The sequence below is a fragment of the Delphinapterus leucas genome, chromosome 4 (genome assembly GCF_059928025.1).
Source record: "Delphinapterus leucas isolate spDelLeu-1000000601 "Yukka" chromosome 4, BTC_Dleu_Yukka2, whole genome shotgun sequence".
NCBI lineage: Eukaryota > Metazoa > Chordata > Mammalia > Artiodactyla > Monodontidae > Delphinapterus > Delphinapterus leucas.
Window position 1 is genome coordinate 848,127 of NC_143132.1, and position 19,252 is coordinate 867,378.

General features: G+C 51.4%; 1 protein-coding gene across 7 annotated transcripts in view; it reads right to left on the bottom strand.

Moving 5' to 3' along the window:
* The window catches only part of PCBP3 (poly(rC) binding protein 3), a 210,244-nt gene that overhangs the window by 22,225 nt on the left and 168,767 nt on the right, over positions 1–19,252 (bottom strand). For 6 of the 7 annotated variants that reach the window (XM_089910097.1, XM_089910095.1, XM_089910096.1 and 3 more), the window contains exons 4-8: positions 5,201–5,355; positions 2,974–2,997; positions 1,798–1,830; positions 1,321–1,437; positions 351–482 (exon numbers count right to left, since the gene is read on the bottom strand). In XM_089910097.1, the coding sequence (XP_089766223.1) occupies positions 351–482; positions 1,321–1,437; positions 1,798–1,830; positions 2,974–2,997; positions 5,201–5,355 (461 nt within the window). The remainder of the gene's footprint in view (positions 1–350; positions 483–1,320; positions 1,438–1,797; positions 1,831–2,973; positions 2,998–5,200; positions 5,356–19,252) is intronic. The other variant, XM_089910100.1, reaches the window with a different exon arrangement.

Below are 19,252 nucleotides of genomic sequence, written 5' to 3' on the forward strand. Positions count from 1 at the left end.
GTGAAGGTAAGGTGGGCTCCTCAGGCAAGCCCCACCCCAGCTGGGACGGCTCAGCGACTCTCAGGAAACGGGGCCTGGCAGTGGGAGCAGGGGCCTCCTGGGGAGCAGAGCCCGTGCCCTGGAGCCCAGGACTGGGTGGAGGGGTGCCACGGCCGCGTCCCAGGAGTCAGGCCTGGGCTCCTCTGCGTGACGCCCACAGTGGGGGCTCCCACGGTCACTCTGCCTTGTGGCTCGTCCCTCCCCTGCCGCAAGCTCTGTGCTGCAGGGTCTGCAGGGACCCGGCTAGTGCTCTGCTCTAGGGACATCCTGACCGCCTGGCGCTCGGCTCCCGGGCGGGGAGGGCTCGTTACCTCCCTGATCTCCTTGATCTTGGAGCCGCCTTTGCCGATCAGGGACCCGCACTGGCTGGCGGGGACCACCAACCTCAGCGTCACCGGGGGCTTGCTGGTGGCCGGGCTGTTGGTCATGCAGTTAATGATGTCCTGGGGAGGGAGAGGCACGTGCGTCGGCCGCGAGAGCCTAGCAGGCTCCCTGTCAGGGGTGGGGGAGACGAGGACGAGGGGGAGGCAGAAGCACGATGGCAAACGGCTGAGGGTGAACAGCGGGAGGACACGGTGGCCGGGCTGGGCTGCTCACAGGGGCTGCGAGGCCGGGCCAGGCTCAGGGGACGGGGGGGGCGGCTGGAGAACACAAGGGGACCCCCAGGCGTGCACGTCTGTGCAGTCGCGCTGCTGCCGCAGGGTGGGGCGCAGACGCCCAGGGTGCCTGGACTCAGGGTCCGACCTCTGTCCCTAAGGCCTGGCGGGCAGAGAGGGGCTTGGACAGAGGGGGATCCATTTGACAGAAGGACCTACTCCCCGGCTTGATCACCCTTCCAGTAAAGACACCAAATGCATCTCCAGATAACTTTCAGCAATTTCAGAAATCTCCGGAACACATAAAAAGCTTAACGTCGGATTCATTGACAGACGCACACAAAGGCGCACAGACACACAAATTCGCGTAGGTTTCCCGGGCCTGGCTCTCCCTTTGTCCGTCCACATCTGAGCCAAGCTAAACACACTGGGGGTCAGCTGCTGTGGACAGGGCTGAGGCCTGGACGTGGCCGCCTCACTGCCGGTGCCAGGCCTTCCCTGAGGACTCGTGGTCTGGGGGCAGGCCCCGAGGGACCGCTCAGTGAGGTAGGGGGGCCTTGGGGGAGGAGGGACCCTGGTCTGTCACCAGGTGGACCGGAGGGTGCAGTCCCCGGGGAGGCAGAGGAGGCAGAGGGGCTGAGAGGTCCCCTCTTCTGGGACAGGGCTCCCCAGGGGCACCCCTTACCTCCTCAAACTTGTAGGCGATCATGGCAAAGGCCTTGAAGATGGCGTCTGTCGGGCCCGTGATGGTCACGATTCTTTCTGGGCAGTTTCCTTCCGAGATGTTGATCCTTGCCCCGCTCTGGGAGGGAGATACGCAGACCCCAGAAACTGGATTAAAGCCTTGGGGCCGGCAGTAGGCTGGATCCTAGGGCCTACTGACCACCGGGGACTCGTGCAGGCTGGTGGCACCCGAGCCTCAGCACCGATGGCCGGTCCTGTCCTACTGTGCTGGCTGTGGCCCGGTCGTGACTGGGAGGGCACCTGAACTGCTGGTGTGCGCTTCGGGGCTCCGCATGGCCACCCCTCGCTCACATCCCTGCCATGCGGGGCTCCTGGTGGGTCCTGGCTGCGTGGGGCTGGGCACAGAGCTGCTAGGAGGCCCTGGCCTCCTCCCTCCTGCCCTCCCAGAAACAGCACGCGGCTCAGGGCGCCAACTCACCTCTTCACGCATCTTCTTCACGGTCTCTCCTTTCTGGAACAGAAGTTCAGACAAGGGAGGGGGTCACTCGGGCTTCCACCACAAGCACAGGAGGCTGGGCGCCCCAGCCCTTGAAGGTTGGCTCCAGGCCTGACATGCGTGACTCCCCAGTCGGCCCGCCACCTCGCCCAGGGCACAGGCTGTGGGCTGGGCAGACCTGGCCCCAGGGACCCAATGCAGCTCCACGTTTGGCCTGGGCACCTGCTCCACGGGGCGGGTTTGCACCCGTCCCCCAGCCTCACCGCCGGCAAAGCGGGGACCAGGTCCTCGGGCGATCCCATGAAGAACTTGTGAAAAGAAGCCTGACTCTGAGCTCCGGGGGCTCCCCCACAATTCAGGGACCACAAGGGACCAGCGAAGCCAGAGACGGTCGCAAGGAATGGGGGTGCGGGGTCCTGGCCCACCTCTCTCCTACACACACCCAGCTTCCAAACCAGTGCTCACTTTCCCCAGGGGAACGTTTCTTTGTGAATGGACTCACCACCACTCAGGCTGGAGGTGGGAGACTGCTCCCAGGAATGCACGTGGGAATTGGTCCTGAGCTCTCAAACCTGGGAGGAATGACTGGCCACCAGGGCAGGTGGGCAGCAGGGCTCCCTCGGGGGGTGACTCCCCAGCTCCCACAGGGCTGGAGAACGGGAAGCTCTGCGACCAGCCTCATAGGGGTGCAGCCTGAAGGCGACAGGGCAGGATTCCAGCGGGATCCCCACCGTGCGCGGGATCCCGCACCGTGCGCAGTTCACCCCCTGCACAGGGCTGGTCCACACCTCACTGTGCCTCTGAGATACCCTGGTAGAGGCAGAGTTCACTCAATAATTACCTTCCTGGGACTTCCCTCGTGGTGCAGTGGTTAAGAATCCGCCTGCCAATGCAGGGGACACGGGTTCGAGCCCTGGTCTGGGAAGATCCCACATGCCGCAGAGCAACTAAGCCCGTGCGCCACAGCTATTGAGCCTGCGCTCTAGAGCCCGTGAGCCACAACTACTGAGCCCACGTGCCACAACTACTGAAGCCTGCGTGCCTAGAGCCCGTGCCCTGCAACAAGAGAAGCCACCGCTCACCGCAACTAGAGACAGCCCGCGCGTAGCTACGAAGACCCGAGGCAGCCAAAAAAATAAAAATAAAAAAAATAATTACCTTCCCGATGATGCTGCCAACTTCCTGTAGGAAAAGAATCACAGAAAGATGATGTCATAGAGCAGAAGGAGCATATATCCTGTGATAGGCGCCGCGAGGCCGTCCAGCTTCCGAGTCATGAGTGAGGAAGGGAGACTGGACGGTCAGGAGGGAGCAGGCAGGCAGGCTGCCCTGCCTCTGACCGACAGACAGACAAAGAGAAAGAGAATGGCCAGCTGCTTTCCAGATAAACATGTCAACAGGTATCACCTGTGCACTTAAGGCCTCAAGGAAACCCTGCAAGAAATGGATGAGAGATAAAATCTCCCCCAGTGATTCTGTGATGCATAAAAATTTAGCGCTGCTATTGCTCTTTGACTTTTTTAAAAAAAGGTAGAACATTGAAAGACTCTTGAGCACACCGCCATGGTTCTAAAGCCCGGGGCCCGCAATGGTTCAGACGCGCTCCCGGCCAGGACTGCCCGTCGCAGCACCTCCCTGCCTGGGACAGACCCACAAGGCTCCGCCATGGCACCTCAGGGAGGCGTGGCCAGCCTGCTTCTAGCTGCAGAGAGCAGCTTCCACAATCAAACTCATCTTCCTTACTACAGTGAAGCCCTCAGCGATCACAGTGTCCTGGGGAAACGCCTCAGTTCCGCGAGGCCAGGAGGGCCGTGTGCAGCAAAGGGCAGCCAGGCGCGGGGTGGCGGCCCCTCCGGCAGTCAGGCCGCCTCGCCTCCCAGGGGCAGGGTTTGGTGCTTGCTGTGGCAGCAGCTGGAGGCGGGGCCGTGCATCCGACCTCAGACTGTCCTCCACGGTACACACCCAGCCCCGGACAACTTGACCAAATGCCACCCACCCTGGGAGCGGCAAAGGCGTCAGCATCCCTCCATCACGGAAGGGGAGGCTCTAGGTGTGAGCACCAGCTTCCGGAAATCTAGGGAGGGCAGTGCCCCAGGCACTATGCCAGCCTCTACCGTCCCTTGGGTTTCTCATGGTACAAACACCAGACAGAGGAGCCAGGATGAACCCTGTGCTATTGGACTGGAATAGGGGGTGTGAACTCAGGGAGCCCAGTTTAGAGATAAATATGCAAATGTGCGCAGACATAGGTGTGTATGATTCTACACACACCCACACACACAAGCACACACGTGCGTGCACACACACAAACACATATTCCCTAGCTCTGTCTGGGGCCCACAGTAGCCCCAAAGCCGTGAGTACCCCATGTGCCCACCTCTGGGCTCTAAAACCATCCCACCATCCTCCACTCAAGAGAGTTGGGTTCTCTACAGAAATGGCTGATTCCAGGACCAGCAGGAAAGTAAGGATGAGCAACAGTGGTGTGCAGAGAGGATGTGCAGTCAGAACGGTGGGGCCCCCCAGGAGGACACACGCCAGCTTGGTGGGGCAACCACGCCAAGTCAGGGACAATGTGAGCATCAAAACTAATAATGACAGTGCGGGGACAGTGCGGGGACAGTGTGGGGACAGTGCAGGGACAGCGTGGGGACAGTGCGGGGACAGTGCAGGGACAGCGTGGGGACAGCGTGGGGACAGTGCGGGGACAGTGTGGGGACAGCACGGGGACAGTGTGGGGACAGTGCGGGGACAGTGTGGGGACAGCGTGGGGGGTGATGTGAACAAAACAGCAAACCCCGCGTCCAGGAAGCCATGAATGAAGCAAGGGTGGCACACAGGACGTTCATGCAGCACCTAAGTACCCGCCAGCAAAGACGCCCTGATGACTGTGGAAGAGGAGTTGGGGAGATGCCCAGCAGGTGCCCCCCACCAAGTGACACCCTGAAATCTGGACTACCTGATAGGAAAGCTTCTGTGACACTCCTGCCAATGGTGAGGAAACGTCAGAAAAAGCCAAAGTGAGGGACATTCTTTCTACAAAAGAACTGGGTGGGAACTTTGCTTTCAAAGCAAAAGGCAAAGGAAGCGTGGGGAGCGCCTGTCTGAAGGGCAGCCCTGGGATGACCGGTGCACTTGAGTGGGGCCCTAGCCACCTGGCCGGCACGTGTGCATCAGTGTTAGTGTCCTGGAGGAGAATGCCCTCGCGTGTAGAAAATACACACTAGGGCATAGGGGATGGGGCAGCAGGCGGGCAGCTCAGCCTCGAAAGGTTCTGGGAGAAACGTCATTTGGAGTCGGAGATTGCTTAGAATTTAAAAGGCCTCATATGAAACGGAGACCCCTGCGGGGGGCGTGCCTCCCCTCCCCTCTCCCGCCCCCATACCTTTCCGTGCATCAGCAGGCGGATGGTCAGCGTCACGTTCAGGCCACCTTCTGAGACCTTGGACTCCATCTTTCTTCCAAAATGTAGCTGGGGGTGGTGGCTCAAGGTGCCGAGGGTGCCGTGAGGAAGGACAGATGGGGCCCAGATGGTGTCACCTGGCAAGGGAAGGCACACGTCAGGTGACCGGGCCTGTACGACCGGGCCTGGGCGGGTGGGTGGGTCGGTGGGCTGCCGCCTTCAGCATCGCTGCTGGGGAAAGGCAGAGGCTTCCTGGGCACCCCAGTCAGCGTGAGGAAGGGCTGGTCCCGGCACTCAAGGTGTGGCACCTGTGGGGGCCTGGGGTACATGGCAGGGGGGATGGGCCTCAGGGAAAGCCTGCCAGCGAGTGACCTGGCATCAGTGCTGACTGACGCATGGTCCTGGGCCTCAGTGTCACCTCTGTGATGAGGGACCCCAGACCAGCTCCCTCAGCCTCTGGAGGGGAAAAGGGGTGACCAGCAAGCCTGGGGACCCCTGTGTGTCTGGGGAGTGTCTGCTCTGCTGTCACCTTGGGTCTGCCCATTTCCCACCACGCTGGTGCCAGAATCCTCCCCTTCACCCTTAAAAAGCCAGGAGATTACAGATCTGTGTTCCCTTTATGTCTAGAGTCGAGATTCCTTAGTTATCCTCGTTCTAAAGTGGATTCAGTCTCTATTAACTAAACGGCCAAACAGTTGAGAGTCCCCCTTTAGAAAGTTTTCAGAAAATGCTTTACATCCCATAGCACGGGTCCGCTTATTGTATAATTTCTGCAGTGTATCGGTTCAGCACTTCGCCCTCCAGGCAACATTTAGGCTCCGTTTTAAGATTTACAGGCAAGGAATGGTCACAGTAGCGGGCCTGAGGACGGCTGGAGAGGGAGGCGCGTGTGCAGGTGACTCAGCCTGACTGTGTGGAGGACAAAGCCAAGAGGCCCCCGCCCAAGGTCCGCACAGGGTCCAGGCCCGAGTTCAAACGATCGGAGTGGCACCAAATAGACACGGCTCCCTGCCACGCAGACACCCTGCAGCAGCCCTGCAAAGCCCTTCCTAAGCTCAGGGTGCGTGCCAAGGCTAAGGTACCTGCACCGATGAACCGGACGGCGGGGGGGAGTCCAGGCGGGGACGCCGAGCCTCCTTTTTAATTAGAAACATCTCCTCCAGGGTCTGGGGCCATCTGTTATGTAAATGTTTCCAGCCCACGGTGGAGAAAGTGGGTCAGTGAGCGCCAGGGGCGCTCCAGGCTGCAGGCTGTCAGCCACCATCAGTCACACGGGCCAGTGAGCGCCGGCCTGCTTCACGTGGCCACGAGTGGGCATCCCAGGCCTCTGTGGACCCTGGCCACAGAAGCAGCCCCAGGGGCTGTTCAGGTCAACCGGACTCAGTACCCCCGACCCTGAAGAACCCACCCTGAGATGGCAGGCGAGGGGCGCCGGGAAGGTGGGGGCATCCTCTGGCCATCCCGCCAGGACCCGGGACACCTCCCATCAGAGGCCACCCCAAGTGTGCTGGGCCTGCTTCCCACCTCTGTGGCTGCCAGGGACGCTCTGCAGGAAGCAGCAGCTGCACTCCTGTGGGTACAGCCGTCCACACCCAGCCAGGCGGCCAGTTCATCAGGAAAAGCCTCTCCTGAGACTCACTCCTCCCCACACTCGGTGTCCAGAAACCGGCAGATCCCTCTCGCCAGCGAGGACCCCTCTTTCTGTCCTCCTCATGCTGGGGATTTAATGTATTTTACTCCACTTGATGAGAGGAAGAGGAGAAGCAGACATGGTCCGCCGACCCACCCCATTTGTTACCAAGTCCTGACACAGGGGCAGGGTCCACGATTTATTCCTCTTTTCTAGTGTCTTGAGGAAGAAGCTGGTGGCATGGATTTAAAATCTTACTTTTGGCCTAATACAATGTTTAGTTCTATAAATTTCTCTCTACATGTGGCTTTCGTTGCATCCCACAAAGTTTTATATTTGTGCTTTTTGTCCACTCATTTCAAAAGACTTAATTTCTCTTTTGATTTCTTTTTTGATTCGTGGGATATTTTGACGTGTGTTATCGAGTTTTCAAATATTTGGAGATTTTCTAGATAGCTTTCTTCTGTTGATTTCAAATTTAATTCCATTAAAGTTAGACAGCATATTTTGTAATACTTGAGATATTTTAAATTGATTGAGAATTGCTTATGGACCAGAACGTGGTCTATCTTGTGTGACTGGGTGGGATGTTCTACAGATGTCACTAGAGCTAGACGGCTGGGCATGCTTTTCTGTCCGTTTATCCCAATATTGAGTAGGGATGCTGACGTCTCTGACTGTGATTGTGGATTTGTCTGTTTCTCCTGCAGTTCTATCTTTTTTTGCTTCATGTATTTTAAGCTCCATCGTTAGCATCGTAACATCTAGCATTGTTATGTTCTGTGGATGAATTGAGCCCTTTACCATTATGGAAGGTCCTTCTTTATCTCTGGTAATATTCTTGGCTCTGAAATCTACTTTGACGTTAATACAGACGCCCGACCTTACTACTGATTAGGGTTAGCATGGTGTCTCTTCTTCCACCTCTTATTTTTAATTTATTTGTGTCTTTATGTTCAAAGTGAGTTTCTTGGAGGCAACATATAGTTGCCTCCAAGAAACTTTTTAATCTTTTTCGACAATCTGCCTTTTAATTGGGGGTGTTAGGACTATTCACAGTGATTGTTGATATGGTTGAGTTTAGGTCTATCATTCCACTATTTGTTTTCTGCTTTCACCATCTGTTCTTCGTTCCCCCGTGTCTATGTTTCCTCTGCCACATTTTGGATTAATTGCATACACTTTGTGATTCCACCTCGTCTCCTTCATTCACTTACTAGTCTCCACTCTGGGTTTTGTCACCCAGGCAGTGGCTTCAGGGCTTAGGCACAGACCTCTAACCTGACTCAGCCCGTAAGCTGTGGCGTCGCCACCTGACGGGTGCAGGACAACCCGACAGCAGCGTGTTCTCCTTTCTCCTCTCGGCCTTTGCCTTGTTACTGCCACACATTTTAGTTCCACCTATGTTATAGATCCTACAGTACTTTATTTTTGAAATTTAAACAGTCAATTAGGGATTGATCCCAATAAAGGGATCAATTAGGGATTGATCCCAATAAAGGGATTTGGATAATAACAAAAGTGTCTTTCATGCTCAACCATGTAGCTCTGCTATCATTTTTCTTCTACTGTGAGAATTTCCCTTAATATTTGTGTGGGGCAGGTTTGCTGGTGATGAGTTCTCTCAGCTTTGGGTGTGTCTGGACAGTCACCTTCTTTTGAAGCCTGTCTCACCTGGTGCAGAATTCCAGGTGGGCCGTGCTGCCCTTCCCTCCTCACCGCACTGTGTCCGGAGGGGTCTACGGCAGTCTCCCTTTTGTCCTCTGAACGTAACCTCCTTTTCTCTAGCATATTTAAAGGTGTTTCTCTTAATCACTGGCTCTGAGCAATTATGTTATTATGCTGTGCCTTGTGTTTTTCTTCTTGGGGCTTCACTGAACTTCTTGGATCTGCAGTCTTAGAATTTTCATCAAATTCGGAAAATTGCAGCCATTGTTTGCTCGAGTATATATTCTGCTCCCCGCGCAGGGAGGGCCTCCATCTGCAGGCATGTCAGGCTCTGCCCTCTGTCCCTGAGTCTCACTCCGTGAGGTGCCATTTCTCCTCTGACTCACTGGATGGGCCGCTCTGCTGTTGACCATCCAGTGCACTTGGCATCTCGGATCCTGCAGTGTCACCCCCAGAAGCCTGGCACGCATCCTTTTCTGTGTCATCACGTCTCCACTGAACACACTCGACCTTCCTCTTGCTTCCTGAACACAGGCTGTATAGTCATAACGATGACATCAGTGTCCGTGTCCCCTGGTTGTATAACTGTCATCGTTTCTGGGTCGAGGGCCAGGCAGTGGAATGCAGCCCTGACACCGTGTGACAGTGACGAGAGCGCTTCCCGTGTGGGTCACAGAGTGAGTGCCGGCGGCACCTGGTCACTTCCGGGGGCAGCACAGCCAACACCCACCAGCCAAGGGTGGAGGAGATCTAGGCACTGCCTCAGACCAACCTGCAGGCCCGGCCTGTCTCTGAGCCGCACGATTCTTCCCGATTTCACGGGCGGGATCCTGCACGTGGCCAGGGTGCCCTCCTCGGTTCAGTCCCATCTATAAGGAAATCATCCAAATCTGACCACCCGCTTCCAGTGCATGGGAGACACAAATCCATTTCGACTGCTTTGCTTGGCTCCTCGGCTGGAGGACACGAGTCACCTCGTCCCGCTGACGCAAAGCCTGAGGCTAGAGTTAAGGAAAGGGTGGCCGCAGGGACAAGGCCCGGGATGGGAACCCGCAGCCCTTCCCCCGCAGCCCAGGTCTCACATTTGCTCTGATCTCTCCTGTGCAGAAAGCCTGCAGGCGCCCTGCCACAGATCCCAGTGTCCTCAGCCGATGTCACCCAGCACCGGGAAGGGACACTCAGTCCACATCTGTGGCGTCCCGAGGAAGGACTCCGGCTGCCCTGGTGTGGGTCCTGCACTGAGGTCACCGGGGGAACCAGGGCCAGGAGCTGGCCTCAACGCCCAGGCAGGGCAGAAGCAGCCACGTGCTACATCCACGTGTAAGAGAGCCCCCTGGTTTTCAAGGGCATCTGCCCCAGGATGCCAGGCTGGGGAGATCTGGGGGGATGGAGGCAGGTTTTGTGACACTGCAATCCCCTGTGTCTATATAAAACCTCGTGTCCTTCCCTCAAGGACGTTGGGGCCACAGATGGTGTACACTCAGAGCCGAGGGGCACGTCCAGCAACACGTGTCTGCGGCCATTTCCAAGTCCTGCCGCTTGCACTTTGGTGGGGAGACTAAGGTCCAGGCGAGCGGCGGGGTGAGCGGGTCTCCCGGGGGCGCTGTGATTCCCTTGGGAGGGAAAACGGGCTGACGTGACACTAGGGGAGCAGATGGAGCCTCACATTCGCTGCGCAGCTGGTCCAGGCTGCGGAGCCCGCCTGCAGAAAAGACCAGCCTCAGTCTGGAGGAGCCCCGCCGAGCCCGGCCGACAGTCCCCCCACTCAGATCTGGGCAGGATGGGGTGGACGGCAGAATCCTGACGATTTCTAAACATACCCAGGCTGTGTGAGTGGACTCTTCTCCAGTCAAAGGAAACACACACAGAGGGCGTGGCGTCTGTGCTGCCGTCGCTGGCAGTTGTGGAGCGTGCCTGCATCTGACGAGTATGCCCCTCTCCCGCTCCGCTGGCCCCGCAGAGCCTCTGAGCTTTCCGGCCTCGACTCTGCTGCCCCCTACCAGCCACCACCTCTCGGTGTCCATTCGGGAAGCAAACATAAGGGCTATTCGACATGCTAACTTTATAATCATCACATGTACAGATTCTGTTCACGTGTGTAAAATACACTCATTTACTTTTCACTTAAAACTCCTGGTGGATTTAGGAAGTCAGCATCAATGGGTGGCTCTGGGTAAACTGCTGAAGCTGCATTTAGGAAGCTGGCAGGAGGTGAAGTTACCTGTGATGCCAAGTGCCTGGTCACTGCAGAAGTCTATCCTGCCGCTCAGCAGCCCAACAGGAAGACTCCTGAGAACGCCTCTGATGGCCCCTCCAGGGACGCTTGCCTGGTGAAGCCACACGCCCCCCCCCGCCCCCCCGCTGTGGCACAGCCCTGCTGGATAGGGCACAGGAGACAGGGCGTCAAAGACCAGTACCAGAGCCAGTGCTGGCTGCTCCCCGCCCCTGTCCTTTCCTACAAGAACACATAAAGGCAAGATGCAGGTTGAAATTTGCCTCGTAGGTAATTGGTAATAAATAACTTTGTTAATTCAACAAATATTTCCTGGGCAATTACTAAGCTCCAGGCACTGTGCTGTCTTACAAAGAGAAGTAAACAGGGCACCTTTTTAAGGGAGGGATGGGCCTGTGAAGGAATCCTTATGGTGAGACAGGAGCCAGAGGAACGGGAGGAGACACCCCCACCCAATGTGGAGCCCTCTGGGTGTCAGTCACAGGCCAGGCTGAGTCCTCAGGCAGCGGCACTTGGGGGCTGTGTGTGCTCCTGGGGGGAGCTCTGAGAAGGACTGTTGCCCCAACTCCCAGAACTGCTCAGAGGGCAGTGGCTACACAGTTCATCCCATCCCAGGAGGGTGGTGTACCTGCAAGATTCAGGTCTGGGAAAGGAGACACTGATGCACCTGGTATCCCAAGGCTCAGCTGGTGGCCTAGGGCTCACCTGGCCATCTTACAATGACAGAGCATGGAGGCCTTGGCACTGAAGTCGAGGTGTGTGTGTGCCACCCCTCAGAGCCCGATTCAGGAGACCCAGGTGGTCCTAGAAGCTGCATTTAAGGTTCTCCAGACTCCTTTTGAGCAAGGCCATGTTTGGGAGCCACTGGTCATAATCCCACTCCAACTCTTCCCCCACTCGATCTGTTAGGAATTCTGGGAGGCTGCCAGTAATAGGAACGAACCAACCACATAACCCCGGGCCTGCTTTTCTCCTTTTGTGAAAGAAATCGGGAGGAGGCAGTGAGTTGGGGGCAGGGCAGACGTGGGAGGTAATGGTGAGGAAGTGGAGGCAATGCCTCCTTTCAAGAGCACAGCACCTACGTTATATGTATATAATGTAATATCTGGGCAACACTGAAAAGTTGCACAAAGGGGATACTCAAAAACACTGTCAATAAGTCAAAATGTAATTATTAAAAAAATGTTGAGTAACCCACAGGAAGGCAGGAAATAAGGAAACAGAGAAACAAAACATAGGGAGAAAAACCAGAAAACAAAAAACGAAATGGCACACTGAAGCCCTAACATCTCAATAATAACATGAAATGTAAATAGTCTAAATTTACCAATTAAGAAAACAGAATGGCAGAGTGGATTAAGAAAAATGACTCAACCATATGCTGTCGATAAGAAACTCATTCACTTCAAATAGAAAGATGTAAGCAGACTGAAAATAAACTGATCGGAAAAGATGTGTCACACAACCACTAACCAAAAGGAAGCAGGAGTGGCTATAGTAATACCAGGTAATGTTGACTTCAGAGCAATGAAAATCATCAAAGATGGAGAGAGGCATTATATAAAGACGAGTCAACCCGTGAAGAAGCAATAGCAAGCAATCCTAAAAGTGTATGAATCCAACACTAGGACAGTGACATATGTGAAGACTGACAGAACTGAAAGGAAAAATACAGAAATCCACAATTATAGCTGGAGATTTCCACACCATCTCAGCAACTGAAAGAACAGCTAGGCAGAGAACCAGCAGGGATACAGAACTCACACCACCATCGACCAACTAACTGGACCTAGTCAACATTTACAGCACGTCTGGCACCAGCAGAACACACACAGAATATATACCAAGGCAGAACATATCCTTGGCCATAAGACAAACCTCAACAAATTTAAAAGACTCAAAATCATATGGTGTGGGGCTTCCCTGGTGGCGCAGTGGTTGGGAGTCCGCCTGCCGATGCAGGGGACACAGGTTCGTGCCCCGGTCCGGGAAGATCCCACATGCCGCAGAGCGGCTGGGCCCGTGAGCCATGGCCGCTGAGCCTGCGCGTCCGGAGCTTGTGCTCCGCAACGGGAGAGGCCACAGCAGTGAGAGGCCTGCGTACCGCAAAAAAAAAAAAAAAAAAAAAAAAAAAAAAAAAAATCATATGGTGTGTTCTCAGATCACAAAAGAATCAAACTAGAAATCAATAATAGAAATAACAGAAAAATCTCCAAGCACATGGAAACTAAAACAACACCCATTTAAATAATCCTCGGGTCAAAGAGGCAATCTCAAGGGTTATAAAAATATGTTGACCTGAATGTATAATGTATACCTGAATAAAAATACATACCTGAAAAAAAATACAACATATCAAAAATTGTAAATCACAACTAAAGCACTGCCTAGAGGGAAATTTATAGCACAAAATACATATATCAGAAAAGAGAAAAAGTCTCAGACTAATAATCTAAGCTCTCATTTGAGGAATCTGGAAAAAGAACAAAATAAATTCAAGCAAACAGAAGGAAGGAAATAAGACAGAAATAATTAAAGTTGGAAACAGAAAAACCAGAGAAAATCAATAAAATAAAGAGCTGATTCTTTGAAAAGGTCAATAAAATTGACAGACTTCTAGGACCACTGACAAAGAAAGAAGACAAAACATCATTATAAGGAATGAATCAGGAGCTATTGCTAAGAACCTTGCATACATCAAAGGGATAACAAAGGAACACTAAGAACAGCTCTACACAAATAAATTGACTTAGATAAACTGACCTACTCTTTGAAAAAGACAAACTACCACAACTCATCCAATATGAAACTGATAATTTGAATAGCCCTACATAACTGTTAAGGAAATTGGGTTCATAATCTTAAAACTCCCCTGCAAAAATTCTCCAGATCCAGATGGTTTCACTAGAGGATTCTACCAACAGTTTTAAGAAGAATTAATACCAGTTCTACATAATCTCTTTCAGAAAACGGAAGAGAAGAGAAATAAGTTTCCAATTCATTTGATGAAGCTAGTATTAGCCTGATACAAAAATCAGTACAGAAGATGGTACAAAAGACGGTACAAAAGGAGAAAACTGCCCTCAAGAATATTGGTGCAAAAATCCTTTAAAAACATTAGCAAATAGAATTCATCAGTATACAATAAGAATTATACACTATGCCCATTCTTCCAGCGATGCAAGGCTGGTGCAGTATTTAAAAGTCAACTCGTGTAATCAATCATATGGACAGACCTAAAGAAGATATCACTGGATTATATTGTGCAGAAAGGCACTTGACAAAATTCAACACCCACTCGTGATAAAAACTCTCAGGAAAAAACACAGGAATAGAAGGGAACTTCCTCAACTCGATAAAGAGCATGTACAAAAAGACCTTCGTCCAACATCACACTTAGGGTTAAATCCTTTCCCCTTAGAGCAAGTCACAACATCTCTCCTTTCACGGCCATTACTCACACAGTCGGGGGAGTTCAGTCAGTTCAAAAAGGCAGGAAAGGTAATGAGAGGAAAAGATAAAATTGTCCCTATTTGCAGATGACATGAACTACTTAGGTGTAAATCTAACAAAACGTGTAGGACTTATATGCTGAGAACTACAAAATGTTGAAAGAAATTAAAGATCTAAATAAATGGAGAGACAGAACACAGATTGCAAGACTCATCATAGTAAAGGTGTCAGTTCTCTCCAAGTTGACATACAGCTTTAACATAATTCCTATTAAAATTCCAGCAAGAATTTCAGAGATACAGAAAAGATCATTGTAAAATCTATACGGAAAGGCAAAGGAACTAGAATAGCTAAAACAATTCTGACAAAGGAAAATTAAGTAGAAGGAACTGGTCTCCCCGATTTCAAGACTTATTATACAGCTGCTGTAATCAAGCCTGTGGTGTTGGTGGAGAAAACCAATGGAGCAGATACAGAACCCAGAAACAGACCCACACAAATATGCCCAACTGATTTTTGACAAAGATCTAAAAGCAGTTCAACGGAGGAAAGACAGCTTTTTCAACACATGGTGCTGGAGCAACTGGACATCCGTAGGCAAAAATGGACTTTTTGAACTAAACTTTATACCTTATATAAAAATTAATTCAAAAAGGATCACAGACTTAAATGTAAAACGTAAAGCAACGAAACTTTCAGAAAAGAAAAGGAAAAATCCTAAGGGTCCATGGTAAGGCAGAATTCTTAGACTTGACACTAAAAGCGTGATATACAAAAGGGAAAACTGATAAATTAGATGTGTCAAAACTAAAGACCTGTGCTTTGCCAAAAAACATATTAAGAGGATGAAAAGACAAGCCAAGACTGGGAGAGAATATTTGCAAACTACACACCCAACACAGAACTAGTTTAAAGCATATATAATGATCAAACTCAACAGTAAACACGAAACAATCCAATTAGAAAATGGGCACAAGACATGGACATTTCACCAAAGAGGATAGACAGGTGGCGAACAAGCACATGAGAAGATAGATGTTCAGTATCATTAGCCATCAGGGAAATGCAAATTAACACCACGGGAGGGGCCAACACTCACGTGTCACAGCGGCCACAATAAACAGCAGTGGCCACGCCAAGCCCGGAGAGCACGCGGAGCGGCGGGCAGGCCACTCGGATGCTGCGGAGATGCGGCCTCTGAGCACTTGGAAGACGGTTTGGCAGTTTCTTAGAAAACCAAACACGCAACTACCATTCGACTTGGTGGTGGCACCCCTGGGCATTTACTATAGAGCAATAACAATTTATGCCCTCACAAAAGGCTGTGATTTTATCTGTAATTGCCAAAAACAGGAAGCAGCACCTTCATCCAGTGGCTGGTTAGCCAGTCACGGTGCATCCCTGCCGGGGCAGCGCGACAGGGACCGCACACGCGGAACCTACTCCGCCACAAAGCGGAACAAGCTGCTGACGCTCTCAGCAATGGGAGGAACCTCGGAGAATTCGGCTGAGTGAAAAAAGACAGTCCCCAAAGGTCACACACTTTATGATTCCACTTACACGACATTCTTGAAATGACAAAAGTACAGAAATGAACAGATCACTGCCTGCCTCGGTCTCCACTCTGCTGTCCTCCACCCAGCCTCGGTGGCCTCCCTTCCTGCGACAGACTGAGCTCCAGCCAGCCCGGGGTCTGGGCCCTTCTGCCGAGGGCACTCCCTGCCAGGCCTCCACCTGCACCCCCAACCGCTAGCGCCCCCCTCTCTCCTGTGCCCCGTACCACCACAGCCCCGGCCTGCGGGCAGAGGACACGTTTATCTCCTCCATTCAACACGGAACCGGCAGTTCCCAGCGCCATTCCCGGGCCACCGTGAGCAGAAGCCCATTCAGTACCTACTTAAAGACGGGGTGAGCACGTGCAGTGGACACCAAGCCCAGCTCCATTTCTAGGGCCTCACAGGGTATTCTGGAATCAGAATTTAGCGATTTCTAAACTCAAGTACTCATGGAACGTCCAAGATGATATTTCCATTTCTCCCCATCCACTCTCGTTCATTCACCTGGTCACCAGTGAGGGTCTGCTGTGTGTTGGGATGGGAGGGGCTCCCTGGGGACACACACAGCCGAGGGCAGGACGAGGCCCAGCTTCCAGGCAGAGCCGGGACACAGGGGCCTCCTCCCTCACGGCCAGTTGGGGACCCGTCCAGGCTGCATGACCTTACCCTCCTCCCTCCCAGGCTCAGGCTGGTTCGCAAACCCACCAGTTCCCAGGAGAGGGCAGAGGAAACACTCACGAAGGAACATGTCTTGTGAGGCCAACAAAAGGATGCAGAAAAGTACCAGGAAGCAGAGCGAACCGCGGCCAACCAAGCTGCCCCTCTCTTTCACATCCTCTCTTCATCTGAGTTGGTCCAATTTGAAAAGTGAGTTTGTTTTCAATTTCATTGGTTTCTGGTCTTGCTTTATTATTCCCTCCCTTCTGCTTGCCTTTTCTGCTTTTAGTTCCTTAAGGTAAAAACTTGGATAGTTGTTTGCAGACGTTTTCTCATGTTAGCATTTCATGCCATAGGTTTCTCTAGAGGCACTGACTTCCTTGATTCCTACCAATTTAGAGATGTGCGTTTATTATATATATATTATATTATTTCCCAATATTCCAAAATATTTCCTAAATTCCTTTGATACAGCACATTGACCACATTATTTAGAGGTGCGTGTTTTGATTTTCAAGTACTTTGAAAATTTTAAGATACCTTTGGTTACTGATTTCTAGTTCAGTTTCACTCTGGTCAGAATATATACTTTTTGTGATTTCAACTGTTTTAAGTTCGGTAGGCTTTTGTTTTTTTTACACAGAGCACGGTCCACCTTGGGAACACCCTGTGTGCCACGAACATGTCCCTCCTGCGGCCAGGTGTGGCGTCCTGCAAGGCCACTTGTCCCGTCAGTCACTGAAAGCGCAGTTGGATCTCCAACTACAATTGTGAATTTATCCTCCTCTCTGTTCTATCAGGTTCTGTTTCGTGTGTTTTGAGGCTCTGTTAGGTGACGTGTGTACATCTGGGGCTGATGTGTCTTCCTGGAGAATCGACCGTTTTACATTCACACAATGTCCTTCCTACCCCAGTCACCGTCTCGTCCGGAAGCCTCCTTCTTCTGACATTAGTGTAGTCACTCCAGCCTGGTTTCGATCAGTGTTAACGTGACGTATCTTTTTCTGTCAACCTGCCAAGAGCATTAGATTTCATGTTGGTGTCTTGCTGGCTGCACAGATTGATCTTGCTTTTTTTTCCACTCTGACCGTCTCTTACTTTTAACATCTGTTTACACAATTTACTTCTTATATTTCAGATTTAATAACTGTCAACTCTAATGTCTGTGTATGTGTATTATACGTGTGTGTTGTATAATTATGAAATAATTTTAGATTCATGAGTAGCTGCAAAAATAATACAGAGTTTCCGTGTACCCTTCAGCTAGCTTCCATTTGACATAACTGCAGTGCATTAGCAAAACCAGTAAGGGACGCTGGTCAGACACTATTACCTAAGTGGCCCCAGTCTGTACACGCCCTTCTTTTGGTGTATGGGTCTATGAAATTTTATCACGTGTGTAGATTTCCCTAACCACGCACACAAGTGGGACAACCATGCAGAGCTCTGTAGGTGGTCCCTTCATAGCCTCTCACTCTCCTAGGCAAGCCCTGATCTGTTCTATGTCGCTACAATTGTATCATTTCAAGAACTTCATATAAATCCAATCAAACAAATGCACTCAGCATAATACTGCTCTTGAGGTCTAGAGCCCAAGTTGCTGTACCTAACAGAAGTCTGTTCATCTTGGTGGCTGGGGGGCATGGCTGCACCACGACTTGTGCATGCAGTTACCCCATGAAGGACATCTGGGTTGGTTTCGGCTCTGGTGGATTACAAATAAAGCAGCTGGCAACAACAGGGTGCACGTTTTTGTGTGAACACGAGGTTGCATTTTTCTGTGATAAACACCCAGGACTGTGATTTTTTTTAACGTTTTATTTTATATGGAGTATAGCCGATGAACAATGTTGTGGCGGTTTCAGGGGCACAGCAAAGCGCGGCTGTGATCATAGAATCATATGTTAAGTACACCTTTAACTTCTTAAGAAACTGGCAAATTATTTGCGGGAGCAGCTGTGCTGTTTTCCACCCCTCCAACCGCCCCCCCCCCACCACGCCCCTGCCCAGGGCAAGACAGACCCAGCACTCTGTTCCCGTCAGCACTTGGGGGTGTCAGTGTTTTACTTCAGCCATTTTTATAGACGGTGGTGAAGTCTCCTTGCTACTGAATCTGCTTTCTCCTGACAGCGAATGGTGCTGAACACCCAGCCAGGTGCGTATTTCCCATCCCTTCACCCTGTTTGGAGAAGTGTGTGCTCAGGTCTTTTGTCCATCTTCTAACTGGACTGTCTTGTTTTCTTTGCATGGAGGTTAAAGGGCTTGGCCTTTATGCTGTGGACACAGCCTTTTGCTGGATCTGTGATTTACAACGATTGTCTCTGAGCCTCTGGTTTGTCTTTTCATATCTTAACAGGATCTTTCATGAAGCAAATGCTTCTAATTGTGAGGAAATACAAGTTCTCAATTTTATCTTCTATGACTTTTGTTTAATTTTTTTATCTTTTATGAGCGAGCCTTCTTTTCCTATATTTTCTCCTAAATAGGTTATAATTTTAGATTTTACATTTGGATATTTGATCCATTTTGAGTTAATTTTATGTAAGGTGTGAAGTTCAAGGGTTTTTTTGTTTTGTTTTGTTTTATGCATTAGCCAATTGTTTCAACACCACGTTTTGAAAAGACTGCCCTTTCTGTATTAAATTGCTTTATTACCTTTGTCAAAAATCAGTTGTCCATATGTGTGTGGGTGTGTTCTTGACTCTATCCTGTTTGATTACGTAAGTGCCTATCCATCCACCAATACCACAATGTCTGGATTACTGCAGCATTATGGTGACATAAAATTACTCCAACTTCAATCTCTTAAAACATTCTCTTGGTTTAACTAGTTCCTC